Below are 20,185 nucleotides of genomic sequence, written 5' to 3'. Positions count from 1 at the left end.
GCAGGGGAAGGGGAGGGGGCTGCGAGGGTGGGGAAAGGGGGAGGGGGTGCAGCAGTTGCAGGGGAGGGGACTGCGGGGGGTGGGGAGGGGTGGTGGTTGCGGGGAGGGAGTTGGTGGGCTGGTGTTGGTGGTTTCGAGGGAGGTGGGCTGATGTTGGTGGTTTCGAGGGAGGGGGCTGGGTGGTAGGGGTGGTTGGGTGGCAGGGGAGAGGAGGAGGAGGAGGGAGCAGTGAAGAGAGGAGGGAGGAAAGAGGAAGAAGAAGATAGAAAAAAAGGGAATTTTTTTTGGCAAGTTTACCTGCTACAGCAGGTTAGAAACCTGCTGGGACCGTTATTGTAAAATACCCCCAAAAGTTGGGACTGAACAATAATAAATTGAAGTTGGGACTGTTTTTATCAGGACGCCCATAATTGGGACTGATAAAATCAATTTTTCCAATTTCTTATACATTCCACCTTTTTAAAAAGGGGCATTTAATAATTCTAGTAATTGAATAGACCATTCAGGTGTCCCTCACTTCAAGGGTCAACACTCAACTTAACACCAACAAATCCCAAAGACCCAAGCGCGTCAGCTGTTAAGCATGAAACTAAAGAACATCGTTCACTATTTAAGGGTACGTGGGCACTCCAGAAAATTGGCAATTATAAATGCAGCAGCTGTTACAGCTCATCTCTTGTAATTTTGCTACACAAAAATAAACTTCCCCCACCACTTTCTCTATAAATAATCCCTTCCTAATTTCTCACACATCTCTCTCTATTGTCTCCTATCTCTTGCCACTTACTACATTCAATCAAATCTTTAATTTCCCAGAAAAAAAATCAAAACTTTAGAAACACCCAGTTCCTTAATTGTCTCTCATATACTATAAATCTATCAAAAAAATTATTAATACTGTGATTTTCATCAATTTGATAAGTGGGTCTTAATTAATTATTATGGTGGTTGAAGATATGACTATGAAAATGATGAAATTAATGGAGGAAAAAAGAGAGATTATGGAGGAAAATGATGAAGAAGAGAAGACAAAGGCTTTATTTGAAGGTTTTCCAGAACCTACAAAACTCGTTGTTGGTTATGCTCTTACGTCTAAGAAAACTAAGAGTTTTCTACAACCCAAGTTTCAAGGTCTTGCTAGGTATAGTATTATTTACATTTTATTTTCAATAATTAAATCATATGAACAACGAAATTTAAATCACACCATTGATATTTTCTTTAATTTGAGAATTTCTTCTTTTTTTTCTTTATAATATTTGCATGTCTCGTGAGATCCATTTTTTTCTGGTGGGTAGTTGAGTGTTCTTTTTCTTTTGTCTTGATTATGTTCACATGTTGTTGGAATTTGGAAACTTTTACGAATGAATTTTGAGTCAAAAATAATTATTTGTGAAATGTGTAATCTTTTTTGTGTTGCCTGAATTAAAATAAGTAGCAAAGTTTGTTAAAAAGAAGTAGCCAGAAATTCAGGATTTTTTTTTTCTAGTTGCTAGACTTTCAATTTATTCAAACCACATAAAAGGAAATTAATAAAGTAAAAAGATTATATTTGTTAGATATCAGTTTGGTTAATTGAGGCTGATATTAGAAGATCATTTAGAAAGTTACACACACCACAAATGGAATTCATATTGGGTTACTATTCTCGATGTGTGTATGTCAACTTGTTAACTACTCATTTCTCGGGGTGAATGCTTTAGTAACCTTAGAATTGACAATCCTATTAGACATAACATATTAAAATATAATATCGATACGCATGTAATAAATGACGAGAAAAGTGATATAAAAATAATATTTTGATGTATTCTAACCAGAGAAAATTCAATAATAAGAAAGTTGGCGACTCTTAGAGTCCTTCAATCAATCTTCTTTCTAGGTGGTTCTTTTCTTCTTGCTTAAATAAGTGACTAAGCGCAGTAATGGAGACGGGATTAGATTTTAGGTGGTTCTTTGGTTTAACTTGTATTTCATTGATAACTATAATTGCATTTCCTAGGAAGTGCGAAATTTTTAATTGATTGACCATGGCAAGTAAAACTCGACATGGGAAATTTTACTTACCTAGGAGGACCTATTCTGTAAACAACTTTGTTTTCGTCCATTTGCTAGGAAGAATGTATTAGCACTCGTGTTTTTTTTATGTCAACCAAACAAACACAGTCTTGGTTAAAGTTAGGAATGTTATCCAAGACAAGGGATGAATCTCGCCCGTTACATCACTGTTTATTGTTTGTGGCTTCCTAGATACGCACCCAAATGAAACTGTTCTCAATGTACTGTGACTGATTAATTAACGCCGAATTAATGGCCTAGATCAGCAAAAATGACTAAAAGATTCCTTGAGATGGATGTTTTACTATATTACTTTCTGTATATGATTCCATCTTTCCTTTTGGGTGAAGTGAGGGGTTGTATAGTTGCTACAGATCATGATTGAATATTCAGCCGACAAATTGCTTGGTTATTATTATGATCTATTTGATTTAATCTCAATAAAGGGTTGGAAATCATGAGACTGATGGAAAATCATTATGTCAATCTGATTTAAATCTAAAGTTCTAAACAAAATCGCATTGTATGTTTCTTTTTTATAATTAGATAGAATGCGCAATTAATTAATATAAAGGATTTTGTAATGGAATGCTGAATTGAGGATTGTAAGAAGCAACCTGGATTCTCAAAGGATTCTGGTATCTATTTATTCTCATCCTCTTACACATTCCCTGTGTTTCCTTGGTTTATTATAAACAATCTATGATTAGTTTCTTGGTTTATTTAGAACTCTGTGGACCTGATTGTGAGATCGTAGAAATATAATTTAAAATTCATTACGGACGACACGACCTTCAGATTCTGCTGTTACAATTGGAAAGAAAAAAAATGTGATTATTGCCAGATATGGGGCTAGTGATTATGTTTTATTAAAGTGATATGTTTTGCCATTTTGGCAAGATAATCAGGAAACACATCCCTGTATGGTTTTTAATTATTGTATTGATGTAATATATTTCTGTAGAAATCTCCCAACATATCACTAGTAGGTCTTCTAAAAGTTAATTACTCCTATTTATTCCTTCTTATCTTTGAAGGCATTTTTGGCGTCATTCGACAACTATTTTGAAGTATGCTATTATAATATGTCATCATGCTTTTGAATACTACTTTCTCATTGTTGATTAGTGCTGTTTCTTGGTGGAGTTTGTGGGGATTCTGTCCTTAGTTTCCTTTATCTGTTCATGTTCTCGGTACATGTCATTTCAGCAGTCTAGTGAAAAACAATATGCCCCATTTGATTGAGAATGTATGTTATGCTTTTTCTTTTGCGAAAGATCTAAGTTATACATTATAGGAAAAGGCCTTATATCTGCTCTGCTTGATCTTAAATGTCGTTGGTCAATCAGATATTATACATTATATATGTATATGTAGAAGAAAAAGAAAAGGTCATTTTCCTGAAGTAGTTTATTTCTCTGTGATGTGCTCCTTTCAAGAATCTACCTAGATATAATAATGCTTTCCAAGTAAAGTGACATGAAGTTTGATAGTAACGGAGATACAAATTGTAAGGTGTATTCGTTGCTCAGTATTATTTTATTTAACGTGATTGTAGATATACTATTTGCCCACTTGGATTACGTATGGCATTAGTAAGCTGTTGACGTTGCTAAGTTGCCTAAAGATTTAAAAGATCAATTCCAATGCTCTTGTTTTCTGCCAAATTAGTGCCCATTACAGAAATACACTATCACTTGCCTAACAGCTAGTATGATATATAATATAAGTTGTGACTTATTGTTTCAAGTTACTGGTTTCATGACATGTGCATGTATAAATTATTGTTGCAGGCTAAAGGGAATAAAATTTGTTGCAATTGATCTGGACAAACCTCTATCGGAACAAGGTCCATTTGACATTGTATTGCACAAGGTAAATGGAACTGTTTAGGTCTTTGTTTTCTCTTAAGTTCTGCATTGCACAATTGCAACACGTATGTTGTTAATGTGAAAGCTGAGCAATTAGATATACGCTTCCGGGCCTATCCCCAAACCTAGGCTCTGCGGTTCTTGTTCAATTAAACAGACCACAGCCTCAGCTATGCATGCGAGCATGGCTTGTTGATATAGCAGCAGTTTTTGCAGTACCTAATGTGCTTCTGTACCATTTAATTTTTTAACGCAGTTAATTGGAAAGGACTGGCAGCAGGTTCTTGAGGTTAGTGATGTAATCTGATCCTTTTATCATTTAAATGTTTATAATCACGCTCTTCATGTTTGTTTGTCAGCATTCCATAATTTACCTGGAAAACTTTAATATTTCTTTATGATACCACACTTCTTTGGACATGTTCACTCGACTGCATAAATCTGGTGAAAATACAGAATTTAGTTGTTTGATACTTTTCTCTATGTGACATTATATGCTGAGTTTTTTTTCATTGACCATGAATTCTGAGCCTTAAACTTGTTGTTAGTGAGGTGTCAGGACGTCTCTTCTTTCCTTCTTTTTCGAACTTATATATTATCATGTACATTTTCTTAGAGTCTTGACTGAAAAAATTCAAATTTTCTGTCAGATTGTATTGAATGATTCAAAGCACTTTTGTTTATGATGGTACCTTTTGTTTATGATGGTAACTTTTGTGGTATAAGTTGCTTACTATAGTTTGATATCGTTTCTCCCTTCAAACCTTTTTATCAGTGGAGTGGTTTGATATTCATATCGTGCAACTCTTTTGGAACTTTTTTTTTCGGTTTGGGAGGGAATGCTTGTAATATCTTTGGGGTTCCTTGATTCTGCTCTGAGTTGTATGAATTTTATCTGATAATTTTGAGATGTTTTTGCTGTTGAATGCAACTATTAGCTCAAACTCTTTGTGAATTTTTTATGTCATGCTTAATATATTATGTATCTCTGTAGGATTATCGGCTAACACATCCTGAAGTTACTGTCCTGGATCCACCAGATGCCATAAAACATTTACACAATCGGCAGTCGATGCTGCAGGTTGTTTCTGACTTAAACCTATCCGACACTTACGGTAAGTCATGTGAAATCATCTATATTACTCTTATTTTGCTCAATTCACTTGGTGATGATTTTTTGATTATACAGTTCACAAGGTGCTGGCTTTAACCTAAAATTATTATAATAAATTGTGCAGGAAATGTCAATGTTCCCCAACAACTGGTTATCAAAAAGGATGCGTCATCCATACCTCTAAAAGTTGCCAAGGCAAGGTTGAACCTTCCTCTTGGTATGTCAATCAATCTTCTCAGTCTCTAGTATATGTTAATATCTATCCGTCTGATTACAATTTCTTTTATCTCAAGCATAATGCAGTAAACTTTTCGCACTTGTGTCGTTATTTTGTTGGACAAACAACTCTTTTCTGTGAACCGTTCCCCAGTAGAGACTATAACAATATAATGCAAAAAGAATAAAGAGCCCTACAAACATTGTGAAGAGAACCATTTTTCTTCCCCCATTGACTAATGAATTAACAAGAGAACATGTATTATTTCAGTTGCAAAGCCCTTAATTGCTGATGGGAGTGCAAAATCACATGAGCTGTCACTTGCATATGATCAGTATTCTCTTCAGAAACTCGAGCCACCACTCATATTACAGGAGTTTGTAAATCATGGTAAATTTATTAGATTGATCTTCACTCTTCACTATCTTTTTTTCAATTTCTCACCAGTCATCGGTTTCTTACATGCTATCCAATAAACTTGATGCCTTCAGGTGGCGTGTTATTCAAAGTCTTCATTGTTGGAGAAGCTATAAAAGTTGTGAAGCGATTCTCATTGCCTAATGTTAGTAAACGTCAACTGTCAAGAACCAGTGGTGTATACCGTTTTCCAAGAGTGTCTTGTGCTGTAGCATCAGCAGATGATGCAGATTTGGATCCTAATATTGCTGGTAAAATCTCTAACTTAGCTACTTATGCAACATTTCCAATTGCCATTCTGTTTCTATTCTCAGTACTCCACCCATTTTTTGCTTCAATTTTCCCTTTTTGTTGCAGAGCTCCCTCCTCGACCTTTACTCGAGAAACTTGCCAGAGAACTTCGTCGTCGACTGGTAAGTAATTCACATTTTCTTTTCTCCATGTGTATATCGTTGTTGTTCATAATAGGGGCTAACTTTTGCATGGTTTCATGCATATCTTATAGGGTCTTCAGCTTTTCAATCTAGACATGATACGCGAATATGGGTCCCAAGATAATTATTATGTTATTGATATCAACTACTTTCCTGGTGAGCTGACTCATCTTTGCACTCGAATTGTATACTTGCATTCTTCATTGACAAATGATAATGTTTTTGGAACATAGTGGCTTTTTATTAGTTATGAAGCTCATCTTATCTTTTTAGAAGTGTGGTTAGATTATATTTACTTCGATATCTTTCTGGGACCAATATGCTCCACAGCTATTCTTTAAAAGTTTACATTAAGATTAGAACCATGGCCAAAAAAGGTATAGAAGAATTTATATTTGTTTGTATATGTATGGTTTATTCAGGTTACGGTAAGATGCCAGAATACGAGCATATATTCACAGACTTCCTACTGGGCCTGGTAAAGAGGAACAAGTACAATAATCATCTAACAACTGGACGATAAAGTAACTGAAACTGCGGAATAATCAAAGACTGTCGAAAATATGATAAGTTTGTCTTCAGAGAAACCTCCTTTAAAACAGGAAGATCGAAGATCGCCGTGTTGCTGTAGCAAGTATTCACAAAAAACTGCTTGCATAAAATGGGGGGATATGTACAGCCAGCTAATGTATGATCCTTTGACATTGAAGGCGGATAACCACTCACTAGTTTGCTTTCTGGCTCAAATCGCTTGTAATTACAGATTGCTCTAACTGCAAGCCGAACCAAGCTCTATATTAGTACACCAGCTTATCGAATAATGGTGAACAGCCATGATCGCCTGTATTCGTTAATAATTCTTTAATTTCACCGACTTGTCTACTAAGTTTTAACTGAGTTCCTTGCCATGTAAAAACGCGACCCTTGTATAAAGTTTTGCTTCGCCAATGGTGATGGAATAAAAAGTGAATCTCTTTGGTTGCTGAATGAACCAACTTGTACATTTTTTTTTTTTGTTTTTGTACTTGTGAATGATGATGGACTATCTCACTAGATCTTTGGCTTGAAAGGTGCATATAGAATAACTCTGTGACTTTATGTCTTGCCACCACCAAAATAACCACTCTCTTGTGAATGGCAAGTAGTTTACCATCCGCCAGACAACCATCTAAGCTGTAGACGAGTTCCCGGCAGGCGGCAGTTGGCTTCTTTTTGATTGATCAACTCACTAAGGGCTTGTTTGTGATCACTATGCTTTTCTGTTTTTTGGTTTTTTTGATTTTCAAAGTCATATGATATATGTCCTATAATGAATAAAAAAAATAGTCAAATTTATTGGGAACATGATGATTTTGAAAACTGACAACTAAAGAGTGAAAATCATTTTTTCTAGTTTCTTGTTTTTGGTTTTCAATTTAAAAAAAAAAAAATTGAAAACAAAAAACGATAACAAAACCCAAAATTGCTTTTGTTTAAGATTTTTTGATGGAATTGTTTTTTCTTGTGTTGTTTGCTTGAAAATTGCTTCTTGTGTTCATGTTTTGGAGATTATCAATTCTCTGTTGGTTATGTTCTGTTATTTCCCTTTGGGGTATGTCCCCTTAATACGGACTCGGGCTACTGGAGTACATGTAAGTTGTAATGTTATTGACACCTTAGGTGAGCATATGAGACAAGAGGGTGGGATAAGGATATGAAAAAAAAAATGGTGTCAGTCTGTCAGATAAATATAAATCACAATTTTCCTTGTTCACAAAATCTTGTGTGGATCTGATCTAAAATTAATTACTTGTGGTTTAGTTTCTTTTGATGCAAGTTGTTTTTTATATTGTTGAAGTCATTATCTTAATATTTTTTTTAGAAGTTACCCTTTTTTTAAGAGGTTTCTTTTGACTCATTAAGGCTATCTTTGGCAACGCTGATTGAAATGGAGCTGAAACTGATAAGGTGGTTGAAACTGATTAGGTAGCAGCTGAAACTGATAAGCTAGCTGATTGCATAACCTGATTGGTAAAATTATATATTGGTTGTAGCTAAAATATCTTTTTAGGCTTAAAAAGATAAAAATAAAAAAATAAAAAATTTCAACACATGATCTCAGACGCTATATTTTACTCCAACTCAATTGCACTTAATTTTGGACTTAAATTTTATTTAAATTCGTCCACCAAACACCACTAATCATATAAGGTGACTTAAAATTATAGCACCTTATCATTTAAGTCACCTAAAATGCTTTCCCTAACAAAACCTAAGTGTTATACTTCCTTCGTTTCAATAAATGAATCACTCTATATTTTAGGTCGTTTCAAAATAAATAAAAAGTTACTTTATTTGATATTTACTTCTCTTTATCTCTATCCTCATCACACGAGTTATCTTTTTTCCTTCCCTCTATCTACCTGCTCTCTAAATTCTCGTGCAAAAATCCTATCACCCATGTTTCATCAAAATCCATCGTAGGAAGTATGATTTCTTGTAAATGGTCACTTTAAAATGTAAAAAAGGTAAATTGATTATCGGTCTAAAACAAATTTATCATGGACCCGATTCTCACAAGAACTTTAGAGCATAAAAGAGCTCCGAAAGATGAAAAAACTTCTATCATTGGACTTCACAAGCCGACTATCCAAACGGAAATCAAGTTCCTTCATGACGAATTCGAGTCCATTACTGAGTTTGGGAATGAAACTAAACTCAATGTTACGCCTAAAATGATTGAGCCTGATAAAGTTGGTTCGATCAAAAATAAGTTCAGTTCAATAAAAAAAATCTTAAATTAAATTGTTCACTAAAATTCCGATGAAATGAAGAGGGGCGTTGAGTGTTCTCCACCTAGTTAATCCATGTAACTAATTATCATTAGAAAAAACATGAAATGTACTTATTTTTAGATCCATATGAACTGCGAAAACTAGAGGTGAGTAGAAAACTGGGTACCCGGTTCCAAACCCAAAATCGGTTGGACACGATGGTCTCATAACTGGAACTGGTCCTACTGGGATTGGGTCTGGGTCCAAATCTGAGGACCTGGCAAGTGGTTCCAAATCAAAATTTTGGACCCGGTACCCAATAAATCTAGATACTTGACGAAATCAGGTCTTCGACTAAGTACCTAGTAGAATTTTTTTTATGTATGATGAATAATTTAAGAGAACGTATTGTGTCGGACTCGTCCGACCATAATCTTTGGTCGGACGACTTTCAGGTGGTTTCAATTTTTTTTCAGTTAGTCTTAATTTTTTTTCAGTTAGTTTTAATTTTTTTTTCAGTTAGTCTTCATTTTTTTCAGTTAGTCTTAATTTGTTTTCAGTTAGTCTTAATTTTTTTCAGTTAGTCTAAATGAAAGTAAGTTACCTCTAACTGAAAGTAACTTAGGTCTAACTGAAAGAAAGTTAGGTCTAAATGAAAGTAAGTTAGGTCTAAATGAAAGTAAGTTAGGTCTAACTGAAAGTAAGTTAGGTCTAACTGAAAGTAAGTTAGGTCTAACTGAAAGTAACTTAGGTCTAAATGAAAGAAAGTTAGGTCTAAATGAAAGTAAGTTAGGTCTAAATGAAAGTAAGTTAGGTCTAACTGAAAGTAAGTTAGGTCTAATTGAAAGTAACTTAGGTCTAACTGAAAGTAACTTAGGTCTAAATGAAAGTAACTTAGGTCTAACTGAAAGTAACTTAGGTCTAAATGAAAGTAAGTTAGGTCTAACTGAAAGTAATTTAGGTCTAATTGAAAGTAAGTTAGATCTAAATGAAAGTAAGTTAGGTCTAAATGAAAGTAACTTATGTCTAACTGAAAGTAACTTAGGTCTAAATGAAAGTAGCTTAGGTCTAAATGAAAGTCTTCATTTTTTTTTCAGTTAGTCTTCATTTTTTTTTCCAGTTAGTCTACATATTTTTTCAGTTAGTCTTTTCTCTTGTAGAGGAGATGATCAGAGGTCTTAAACAAGTACCTTGGGAACGTGTAGATGCCAGCTTCCATCGGAGCAGACAGCGATATATTGCACATAATACCATTCAGGCAAGTGACTGAAAATAACTGTGTTTGCTATTTGCTCCATTTGGAGTGTATTTCGCAATTTGCTCGGTTCCCCCTTAACCCCATTTCAATCCCCCCTCCCTTCTTGGCTCCCATCTTATCATATATCTACAATTTTAGGGAAAAATGAAGTTCATAAAATTCCGTGGTTTGAGTATATTTCTTTGATATATCCTTTCCTACCCCCTTCCCTTCTTTAGAAAGGTAGTGTTTGAAATCTGTAATTGAGTTCATGGCCCAGAAACAGAGGAGGAGTAAGGCGGCAACGAGGACGACAATGAGAGCAGCCATTAAAGGAGAGATGTGAGAGGAAGAAGGAGAAGAATCATTGGAGTTGAAGAAGAGAGGAGGAGCGGGAAATTTTAGTATTGGGTTAGGCTCGTCCGACCATAACTTATGGTCAGACGGTCTGACCCAATACTTTCACATAATTTAATCTTAAAACTTATTAGCTCTTCAATAGAAGTTTGGCCGAAATTATATTAAGGGATACTAATACTTATTAGTTCTTTCTTTCTTTAAAAAAAAAAATACATATATGATATGATTCTTATTTTAGTCTTTATTAAGCTTAACAATAAAATAATTTAGCTTTTGAATACTACTGGGTATCGGATACCAATACTAAAACGTTTCATACCGATTTCAAGACTAATTATAGAAAGTCACTTATCATCAAAATCGACATTACATCACACTTCTAGAGAATTGGGTACCCGGTGTTAGAACTTGTCCCAACTGGTTCCAAGACCAATTCTAGAAAATGAGGACATGGTCCAACTAATTCCAATTCTGGTTCCAAATTATAAGAATCGATTCTGACTGGGTTCGTCCAATATCCAAAAATTTTAACCGGATATCCTGTTGTACTCACCCCTAACGAAGACGATACAAAGTAGGGAAAGGAGATTCAAACCTGTGACCTAATCTTAACCACTAGGCTAAAATATCCTTAATACATGAAATCTACTTATAGAATTAGCTCGGCTCTAGTATATGTATATTCCCTACTCCCTAGTTTAGTTTATGAACTCAGCATAATAAAATAAAAAAAACAAGGTAACAAACATAATCTGATTTCAAATAACACAACAACCACAAAAATTACAGAAACATTTCATCGAACAATTCATAGGCATAAACAAAAACAATCGAGCACAAAAGAAATTTACTCAGGTTGCGACTCAATAGTGGTAGTAGAGGAAGAAGAGTCATCAACTTCATCAGAACCAGAAGAAACAAAAGTCCAATCAGCAGGAAGAGGAGGAAGAGCAGGATAAACAGTAGGACGACGTTTAATATCCCATGGCTGAGTCTTCCGTGGTCTTGTCTTCCTGTGGTGCGCTGTTGCCTTTTTCTGCGGCCTCGACGAACACTCTATCACTACTCCCACGCTTGACGGTTGCATTTTCACGCCACGGCTGCTAACCATTGATGGCATGGCGGCAATTCGAGTCCCGAAGATGGCGGACACAGACATTTTTGTGAGTTTTTTCTTTCTACTAGCTAATAGAGTGGAAAAGGTAATGTTGTTTCCACCTCTGATGAATTTGCCTTATCCTTGTTGTGTGTGATTGTAGAGTTCGTAGTTCTTGTTTGGTAGAGGAGTGGGCCGGGGAGGAAGTGCAACTTATTCTAAACGCAGCTTGGCCCATAGAGTTGTGCAAATATTGATTAATTGGAGCTAGATTTTGGTTTATTTGGTTTGGCATTTGAGGATGGTTTGTTTGTAGAAAATACTCCACTTTTATGTGTTAATACTTAATTTTATTTATAGGGTACTTTTATATTATTGATTTATTCTTGTGTGATCATCGGGAGTTTTTGAATTAAGTAAAGGTATCGTAGTATTTTATTTATTTATTGTCTTTTTCTATATTTTGTTCAACTTATTTTTGAAAAAGTAAGTTCACTTAAGATAAGATAAGTTTAACTAAGTCCAAATAACATCAAATAAGTCTAATAATACAAACATCATCAAATTTAATAAATTACGATAAGATAAGTTTTGATAAGTCAAAATAAGTTGAATAAAACTGACCCTTTATGCTTAGCTTTAGGGTTTTATGGAATCATCATGGTTCTAGTATGAATCTGAGGGTTCAAGAGATTCATAGGGTCTTAATAAGACAAATTCCTATCAAAGATCTTGCGCGGAAGGTCTCCTAACCTTTTTTTCTTCTACCTTAATAGAGTAAAAAGCGTTAAAATAACATAAGGAAAAGTCAACAATATAAGGGCCTATAATGTTTTTCTTTCTTTGAAATGGCATCACTTTATAAAAAAAAGATGCACAATCCACCCCCAATATGTATTAGATTTTGGGGAGGCTGTTCTTAGGTAGTGAGTCCTCCTTTGAAAGGGCCGTGGATTTTATCGATTCTTTATTTTTTTTTTTGAAGAAATATATTTGACATAACCATAAATAAATGAAATGAGAAAGACAGCTAACAACACTTTGCCACTAACAAGTTGCACACTGTTATTTGTGACTTGAAATCTTGTGAAAAATGATATAAGGTTAACTTTAAATACACATATATATTAATATATAAATGGTTTTGATGTTATTCAAAATGAAGGTGATATCTTGTTCCAAGATCTTTCCAATGACAGGTCATATGCCCAATTCCGATGAGAAACGAGAAAGTTATGACTATTTTACGAATAACTATCGAAATTGGAATTTCGCCGACCTGGCAGCAGCACTCGACCGGGCACACAAGATTTCAAGCCACAAATAACAAATCTACACCTTGACTGAAAACCAATAAATCAAGATAACTCCGCCTTCAACTCAAAAACAAGAAGTGATGCTCACCATAAACATAGAACCTCCACCTTAATTCCATAAGCCTACTCGCTTTAAGCAATCAAGAACGGACATATTCTATAATTCATTAAATTATGTATTGATGCGTCTTCAAACACAAAATTCGGTACACGAAACCATCACATGGCCTAGATTGAGAGTATAAGGTCACCAATGCCAAGCATGCTTATTCAAATTGACCAAACTCTCTTGATACACTTCTTCATCTCAACAACAAACTTAAGCAACTCTAGAAAAATTAAATTATTTCAATAATTTCTAAATTGTAATTGTACTTAACAAAACACAAAAGTATAAAATTGATATAAGAAATAGCATAACTAGAACAAAATATAATGTATAACCAAGATTGCTACTTTATTACAAACTCAAAAGCAATCTATCATAAACTCCATAGCAAAATCCACACGATTTCTCGTTTCACCAAGAGATCTCAAAAGGGCGCCAATCATGAAGAGATCATAGAATTAAACCGCAACTCTAAAACTTGTAACCCTAAAGTGTAAGATCACCATCAAAGGCATCATTGGCGATATTTGCGGATTGGTCCCTATTGGACTTTTTTCCATTCTTCTTCTTTAATTTTCAACAATCGACTTTGACATGACCCTTCATGTGACAATAGTTACAGATTTACTTTTGCTAAAATTCTTTCCACCATGAGCAACCAAAGCATTAGTTTGATAAGGATTATTAGATTGATTAACTAACTTATTGTCAATTACATCTCTCTGAGTTAAGGCATCCTTAACATCCTGCAAACTCAAATCATCTATCTTGAAAATGCTTATACGAAGGTGGTTAAGAGCACAACAACCTGATAAGCCATATCCTCATCATCGATGTTTTGCAAGTCTATAGTAATATAGAAGACCTAATCTAGATGAGACTAAAGCGATTTACCTTCTTCTACACTAAGATCGATCATGAAGTCTAGATTTGACTAGTAGACGACTGGTCACGCTCTTTGTCATATAAAGTGACTCCAACTTTAACCACAAACCCGCTACAGTCGTCTCCTTGGCAACCTTTCTCAAAATTTCATTAGATGGACATAAATGTATTGCCGAGAGAGCCTTCAAATCGATTTCCTCCCACTTGTCATCCATCATACCTGAAAGCTTTTTGGATGCACGTTCAAAAGCCTTCTGACAACCACTTTGAACCAAGGTGGCTTTCATCTTCAATTGCCATAGGCCAAAATTCACTTGCCTATCGAATTTCTCAATGTCGAATTTCGTTGACATAATTTAATCAAACTCGTTTGTAAGCACCTAAGACCTTAAAACCTTGCTCTTGATACCAGTTTGTTAAGAAACGAGTGGCGTAGTGTTTGATTAATGCGAAACAAGTTAATGAAATAATAAGATTGAGAAGAACGATAAAGAAAAGAAATAAATAAAACACAAGGATTTACGTGATTCGGTCAAATTAGACCTATGTCTACATGTGGGGGAATCGAGAGCTTTTTCACTATAATGGAGAAAACAAAGAGATTATACAAGGTAACTAAAATTCTAATGGCTTAAAGTGTGTGTCAGTGTATCCAACAATGATCACCAAGGGTTTCCTTATGTTATAAAAGGATCCTCTTGATCTTGTGAAATCTTAATTGATCCATTCTTCATGGACTTGACTTGTAAATGAGTTTAAATGCTAAATCCAAGGTCTCATATATGATGAAGGAAGACTGTTGGTCAACAATAACATATATTCATGTATGTCCAATATTCAGTGAACCATTGTAAGCATAATGAAGTTATACATACAAATAACCAAACTCAATTTCAATAAAAACAACCGACTCAAGCTTTTGATGTAAGTTCAAATTATAAAAGACATTGCTGGCATTTTAATGCATGTTTCAAGTTTAAGCTAACAACTTGATCATACTACTACGACGCCTGCACTTAGCTTGTAACGGACTAGATTTCCACATAGTAACTCCAACAGTTTCTTTCATATCTACCTCTTCTTTCCCTAATTTTTCCCACTCAAAACATTGTATTAAGGATCCTAAAGTTAATCCAATTATTCGCATTGCCAAGTTCTCCCCTGGACAAGCTCTTCTTCCTGATCCGAAAGGTATAAACTGATAACCAATCCTTTCACCTTTAATGTTCTCAAATCTTTCAGGACAGAATTTACTTGGATTATCCCAGATGTTTGGATCATTTTGCATAGCCCATATGTTCAATGTGAGCATTGTACCTTGTGGAACATGATAACCTCCTACAACACAATCACTTGAAGACTCACGCGGTGGTAGAATTGGCGCAGCAGGGTACATTCGAAGTGTCTCGTTTATGATGCAATGAAGGTAAGGAAGATGCACCAAGTCAGATTCCTCAATTAAACGATCACTTCGTGTATGTTGATCTATTTCTTTTTGAGCCTTGTTAAGAACTTCAGGATTGTTCAATAGTAGTGCTAATGCCCATTCCATTGTAGTAGACGAAGTTTCTGTTCCGGCTAACAATAATGTCTGATCAAAACAAGCAATAAAAATAGATGGTTATAACTTATATATGTAGTTTATAGAGACACCAATTCTAAGAACTTTAAAGGATGCAAATGTCAATTTGTGCTGCAAGGTAAAAAAAAATGGTCCTACTGAATTACAACATCAAAGAATCTTCTGAAATAACAAGCTTGTATTTGGCTTTTTCAAATTAAACCCAATGTATGAGATATATAGCATTTTAATGCTAATAATATAACAAAGCACCTACACTAAAATTAATTATACAAGGCTCTCTTCATAAACAATATAACTGTCCACAGTAGACGTCAAAATCTGGCCTCGCACAATCTATGTTTTAGTAACAAAATTTGTAGTTGAGTCGATGAGAAATTGTTCATATCCGACCAGAAATTAATCAAAGCAAAACTTCACCTAAATTTGAATGAACACTATATAGACTTAAACTCAGTTCAACAAACCCAAAAGGACCTGCTCCGAACTCAAGTAAGGTGGACCAAACAAACTAAACCCGAAATGACCTACAGGCACAAACCCGACTCCAATAACCCAATTATCACCTCTAGACTGGACAACAAAGTTGGAATTTTACTATGTTTTGGAGAAATAACTAAGAGGAATCAAATAGGGTACTCCCTCCATTTTTTATTAATGTTACTGATTAGAATCTTAACAATATTTGAAATAATATAGAATCTTCTAATTTTTTTATATATAAGAAAAAAAATAGTCATGTGAGGTCTGTTTTGGTTCGTCTCGATTACTATTTTGAAAATATCAAGATTTAATATAATTTACATATACGTAATGAAAGATATTAATAATTTAAGGTGTGCATTGATAAATATCCAAGTCAAACTAGTAACATCAATAAACAAACAACAAGTATTGAATTTACTTCCTCACCAAACCAAAGGCAATAGCATTAGATCAATCGGAAACCTTGACAGGCAGGGCTGGATTTTGACATATGCATAAAGATGTACAATATAGGGTCACATTTTCTAGGGATCTAATATTAAGGTTAAGCTCGATCAACTAGAAAAAATCTGATATTTTTCTCATACAATGAATACTTATTTCTCTTTTTTCCTTTTATTAATACCTCTTTCCCAAAGTTTTCAAGAACCTCATTTTGTTATAAGAAAATGGCCACAATAATCTAAAAAAGTGCCCTGTTGACAGCAAATGATGCTCGTTCCAATATTTTTAAAGGAATATAAATTCCCACTACAATACGACTTCAATTAAAATATTGATAGTTTTCAATAATTTTACGTAAAGAAAGAAATAAGAAAAGAAGAAAAAGTCAATGTAGTTTTACCTCAACAAGACCCTTGATCATATCATCAGTGAAATAAGATGGATCTGAGATCTGAAGCTCAAGCAAAACCTGAATCAAAGTCTTAACATTTTGGTCACATACACCTTGTTCTTGCATTTCCTTCCTTTTCTCATCCACCAAACCCTGAATAAACTCGTCAAATTTAAGAGCTACAGCTTTAAGCTTTTTCTCCTGCCTAACATGAATACCCAAACACTTCAAAAATGGGAAAAAATCCACAGCATTTGTTGCAGCACCTAATTCCATAATCTCTGTTATAACTTCCCTAAACTTTCTCGCATTCTCAGACTCCACTGCATCTCCATATATCCTCTTACCAGCAATCATCCTCATCATCACATTATTCGTAAGCTCGAAAAGCGCAGGCTTTATCTCTACCATTGCATTATCGCCTCCATTTTGGTGAAGTCTCCTTACAAGTGATCTCACCTCATTAGCTCGTATGTTGCCGAGCAAATGGAGGCGATGCGAGGATAAGATCTCTGTCGAGGCTATTCGACGATGTTTACGCCATAGGGCGCCGTATGGCGCCCATAACATGGTGGTAAAATCATACCCAAGGATTTTACCAGCCATGAGGCGAGGTCTGTTGGCGAAGATGATGTCGTTGTGGCCGTGGAAGCAGTCTTCCGCGGCCGAGGGTGAGGAGACGAGGAGGGCATGGCGAGAACCGAACTGAAGGCTGAGTATTGGACCGTGTTTTTTAGAGAGGTTTGATAAGGTGCGGTGGATTGAGTTTTGGTCTTTGAGGAGGTGGAGATGGCCTAGGATGGGTAGTGTAAGGAAAGGACTTGGTGGATAGTTTTGGAATTTGCGTAGGAATTTTTGGGTGATTGTGTAAGAGACTACGAAGATGGCAAAGTAGAGTAGTAATGATTTGTAATCTTGATCCATTTTGTTTTTTGTTTTGTTTGGTTTGTAGATATAGTACTAAATCCTAAGTTACATCGTGTATATATATGTACATATATAGTAAGCAATGTGTTAAAAGATTATTGGTGTTGATGTCACTTTTGCTTTAAGTGGTCGTGGGAATAAGTCTCACACTTTGCACGAATGATCTGATTTCCAAATAAGAAATAAAAAAATACTTCTACTACAATAGTGTTAAATGATGCAATTTAGCGCTTAAAGTTAATAGTCATATCCTAGCTCTCTAAAGCCATAGTTGTTTTTAGTGTTCCAATTTGTGAAAATCGTAGAATTTAGTGGTTATAGTTACATACGATTATAGGGTATATGGGGTCAATAACTATACAGGTAGATATGATTCTAACCATTCTGGAATCATCATCAAACATATTAGAATTAACCCATGTATATATATTTATCAAAGTATTTTAGTAATTTGATATTTTTATAAGTGTCTTTAACTTTAAAGAATTTATATTTCCCCCGTTTCATTATAAATATAATAAATAAATATTTTATATCTCACAAATAATAATTCTTTGTTGCATTTAAAACGAAACAGAGGAAGTATGTGATACTCCCTCTGTCCCAAAATATAGTTCCTATTTCTATTTTGAGAGTCAAATTTTAAAAACTATGACCAATTATTCTTACTAATGTATACAAAAAAAAACATATTCATGAGGGGTCTTGTTAGATTCGTCTCAATGTATAAAGTCGTAATATCAACTTTTTATATTTTTTACTAATAAAAAATAGAAGATATCGTAGGTCAAAGGTACGTCTTGGAAACTATGCAAAATGAAATGGGGACTATATTTTGGGACAGAGGGAGTACTATATTATCAATCAAATTTTTGTTTGTAATAAGTATTTCCAAAATGGAGATTCAAGTTGACTTTAGTACTATTTTGTAGAGCAATAGTAAATTAATAATTAGAAAATTCAAGTTGACTTTCTCTTTTAGTTATTGGGCTTGGGGAGCAAGACTGCTTGATAGGTAATACAAGTAGATATAAAAAAAGGAGCTTTCATAATAATCGTTCAATTCTTTAAGCGGCCGGATCTCTTTGTATATAAATTTTATTAGGAAATAGGAAAGTCAAGCTGACTTTCTCTTTTGGTTTATTGGCCTTAGAGTATGTCTTGAATTCTTAAACTGTTTCCATTTAAAGAAATGTATTTAATGTTTATATGTAGCCCTTAAGGGCTACATATAACATTACCCTTTTGATAATAATGATTTAATTTTTTAAGCGGGTGGATTTATTTGTTTATAATTTATTTTAATGATAAAAAGAAGGATCATGTTTAAATCTCAATCGTCGTAATGTTTTGATTTGGTATTTTTAGAACAGATGCTAAAGAGAAAAGAAGAGGATAAGAGGATCCTTACGTTCAAATTTCAATCACTACACTTGGCAAGATTCAAACATAAGATCATTATAAATCTAAAATAAGAGTCTTACGAAATAATCAAATACTACTCTACTATTATGTTTGTAACTTTGTATAGATATACACTTCCTCTATTTTTGTAAATTGTTACACTTCATTTTGGGAGAGAATCAAGAAAATTTTGAAAACATATTAAAGAAGTACAATCAAAGAATATTTGATTTTGGAAAATTCAAAAGAAATATTAAATATTATAGGAGAGTGACAAATCTCTATTACATAAGGGAAGGGGGGGAGCAACGGTGTCATCTTTTGAACCAACTATTTTGCCCTCCTTCCCTTACTAAATTACAAAAGGAATCTCAATACCAAAATGTTGTCAAACAAAGCCATCGAAAATTAATTTTCAACAATCACTCAGAAATCACTTATATGAGGAAACTTTACAAATCACTCATAAATTGAGAAAATCACGTTGTAAAAATCACGCAAACCACTCAAATAATCAGGAAACTTTACAAAAACTAAAAATTAACTTACACACTAAAACTAATACACTAGGATGTCAATACATACAAAAACATTCACAAAATTCACTTACAAATCATTGTTCTTAATAACCATTCACAATTACATACTCACAAAAATTACCTATAAACACAAATTTGAGAAAAACACAAGATTTGACAGTGATATTACACATTCGTCCATCGATGGTTTGCGAACTTTCAAATAGGTATATAATTCTTTTAATCTTCAAAGTTATTTTACATTAGTCGACTCTTATGTAGTTGAAAAATGGAGATAATAACAATTAGTTGAAAAAGGTTTTTATATAATTAGACTTAAATTTGATTCATTTTCATATAAAATCAGAAAACAAGATGTGTATGACATTTGATTCATTTATGACACTGATGAAAAAGTTACAAATTTAGTTCTTTTTTTTTAAATTCCAATATAAAATTTTTGCCCAAAACTTTTGCAGAATATCCATGTTCGGAAATAAAGTTTGAATAACAAAACAATATCAAACCTTTTTGCGAACAACTTTTGCAAAAATTCATTTTCAGAA

At 34.1% G+C, this 20,185-nt stretch overlaps 3 protein-coding genes across 3 annotated transcripts; 1 reads left to right on the top strand and 2 right to left on the bottom strand.

The window, feature by feature from the left end:
• Window positions 1–654: 654 nt before the first annotated feature.
• Window positions 655–7,102, top strand: LOC104905734 (inositol-tetrakisphosphate 1-kinase 3). The gene is made up of 10 exons (XM_010694347.4): window positions 655–1,141; window positions 3,852–3,933; window positions 4,186–4,218; window positions 4,924–5,044; window positions 5,168–5,260; window positions 5,531–5,650; window positions 5,752–5,928; window positions 6,035–6,090; window positions 6,183–6,267; window positions 6,534–7,102. Exons 1-10 carry the CDS (start codon window positions 942–944, stop codon window positions 6,632–6,634), a joined length of 1,068 nt encoding a protein of 355 aa, XP_010692649.1. The 5' UTR covers window positions 655–941; the 3' UTR covers window positions 6,635–7,102.
• A 4,098-nt stretch (window positions 7,103–11,200) lies between these two features.
• Window positions 11,201–11,730, bottom strand: LOC104905735 (50S ribosomal protein 6, chloroplastic). Its single transcript, XM_010694348.3, has one exon. It carries the CDS (start codon window positions 11,618–11,620, stop codon window positions 11,309–11,311), a length of 312 nt encoding a protein of 103 aa, XP_010692650.1. The 5' UTR covers window positions 11,621–11,730; the 3' UTR covers window positions 11,201–11,308.
• Window positions 11,731–14,622: 2,892 nt separating this feature from the next.
• On the bottom strand, window positions 14,623–17,711 carry LOC104905736 (cytochrome P450 81Q32). The gene is made up of 2 exons (XM_010694349.4): window positions 16,780–17,711; window positions 14,623–15,458 (listed from the first exon to the last, which is right to left on the bottom strand). Exons 1-2 carry the CDS (start codon window positions 17,692–17,694, stop codon window positions 14,844–14,846), a joined length of 1,530 nt encoding a protein of 509 aa, XP_010692651.2. The 5' UTR covers window positions 17,695–17,711; the 3' UTR covers window positions 14,623–14,843.
• Window positions 17,712–20,185: the final 2,474 nt, after the last annotated feature.

The sequence above is a fragment of the Beta vulgaris genome, chromosome 1 (genome assembly GCF_026745355.1).
Source record: "Beta vulgaris subsp. vulgaris cultivar EL10 chromosome 1, EL10.2, whole genome shotgun sequence".
Lineage (NCBI taxonomy): Eukaryota > Viridiplantae > Streptophyta > Magnoliopsida > Caryophyllales > Amaranthaceae > Beta > Beta vulgaris.
This window is presented reverse-complemented; position numbering and strand designations above follow the sequence as displayed.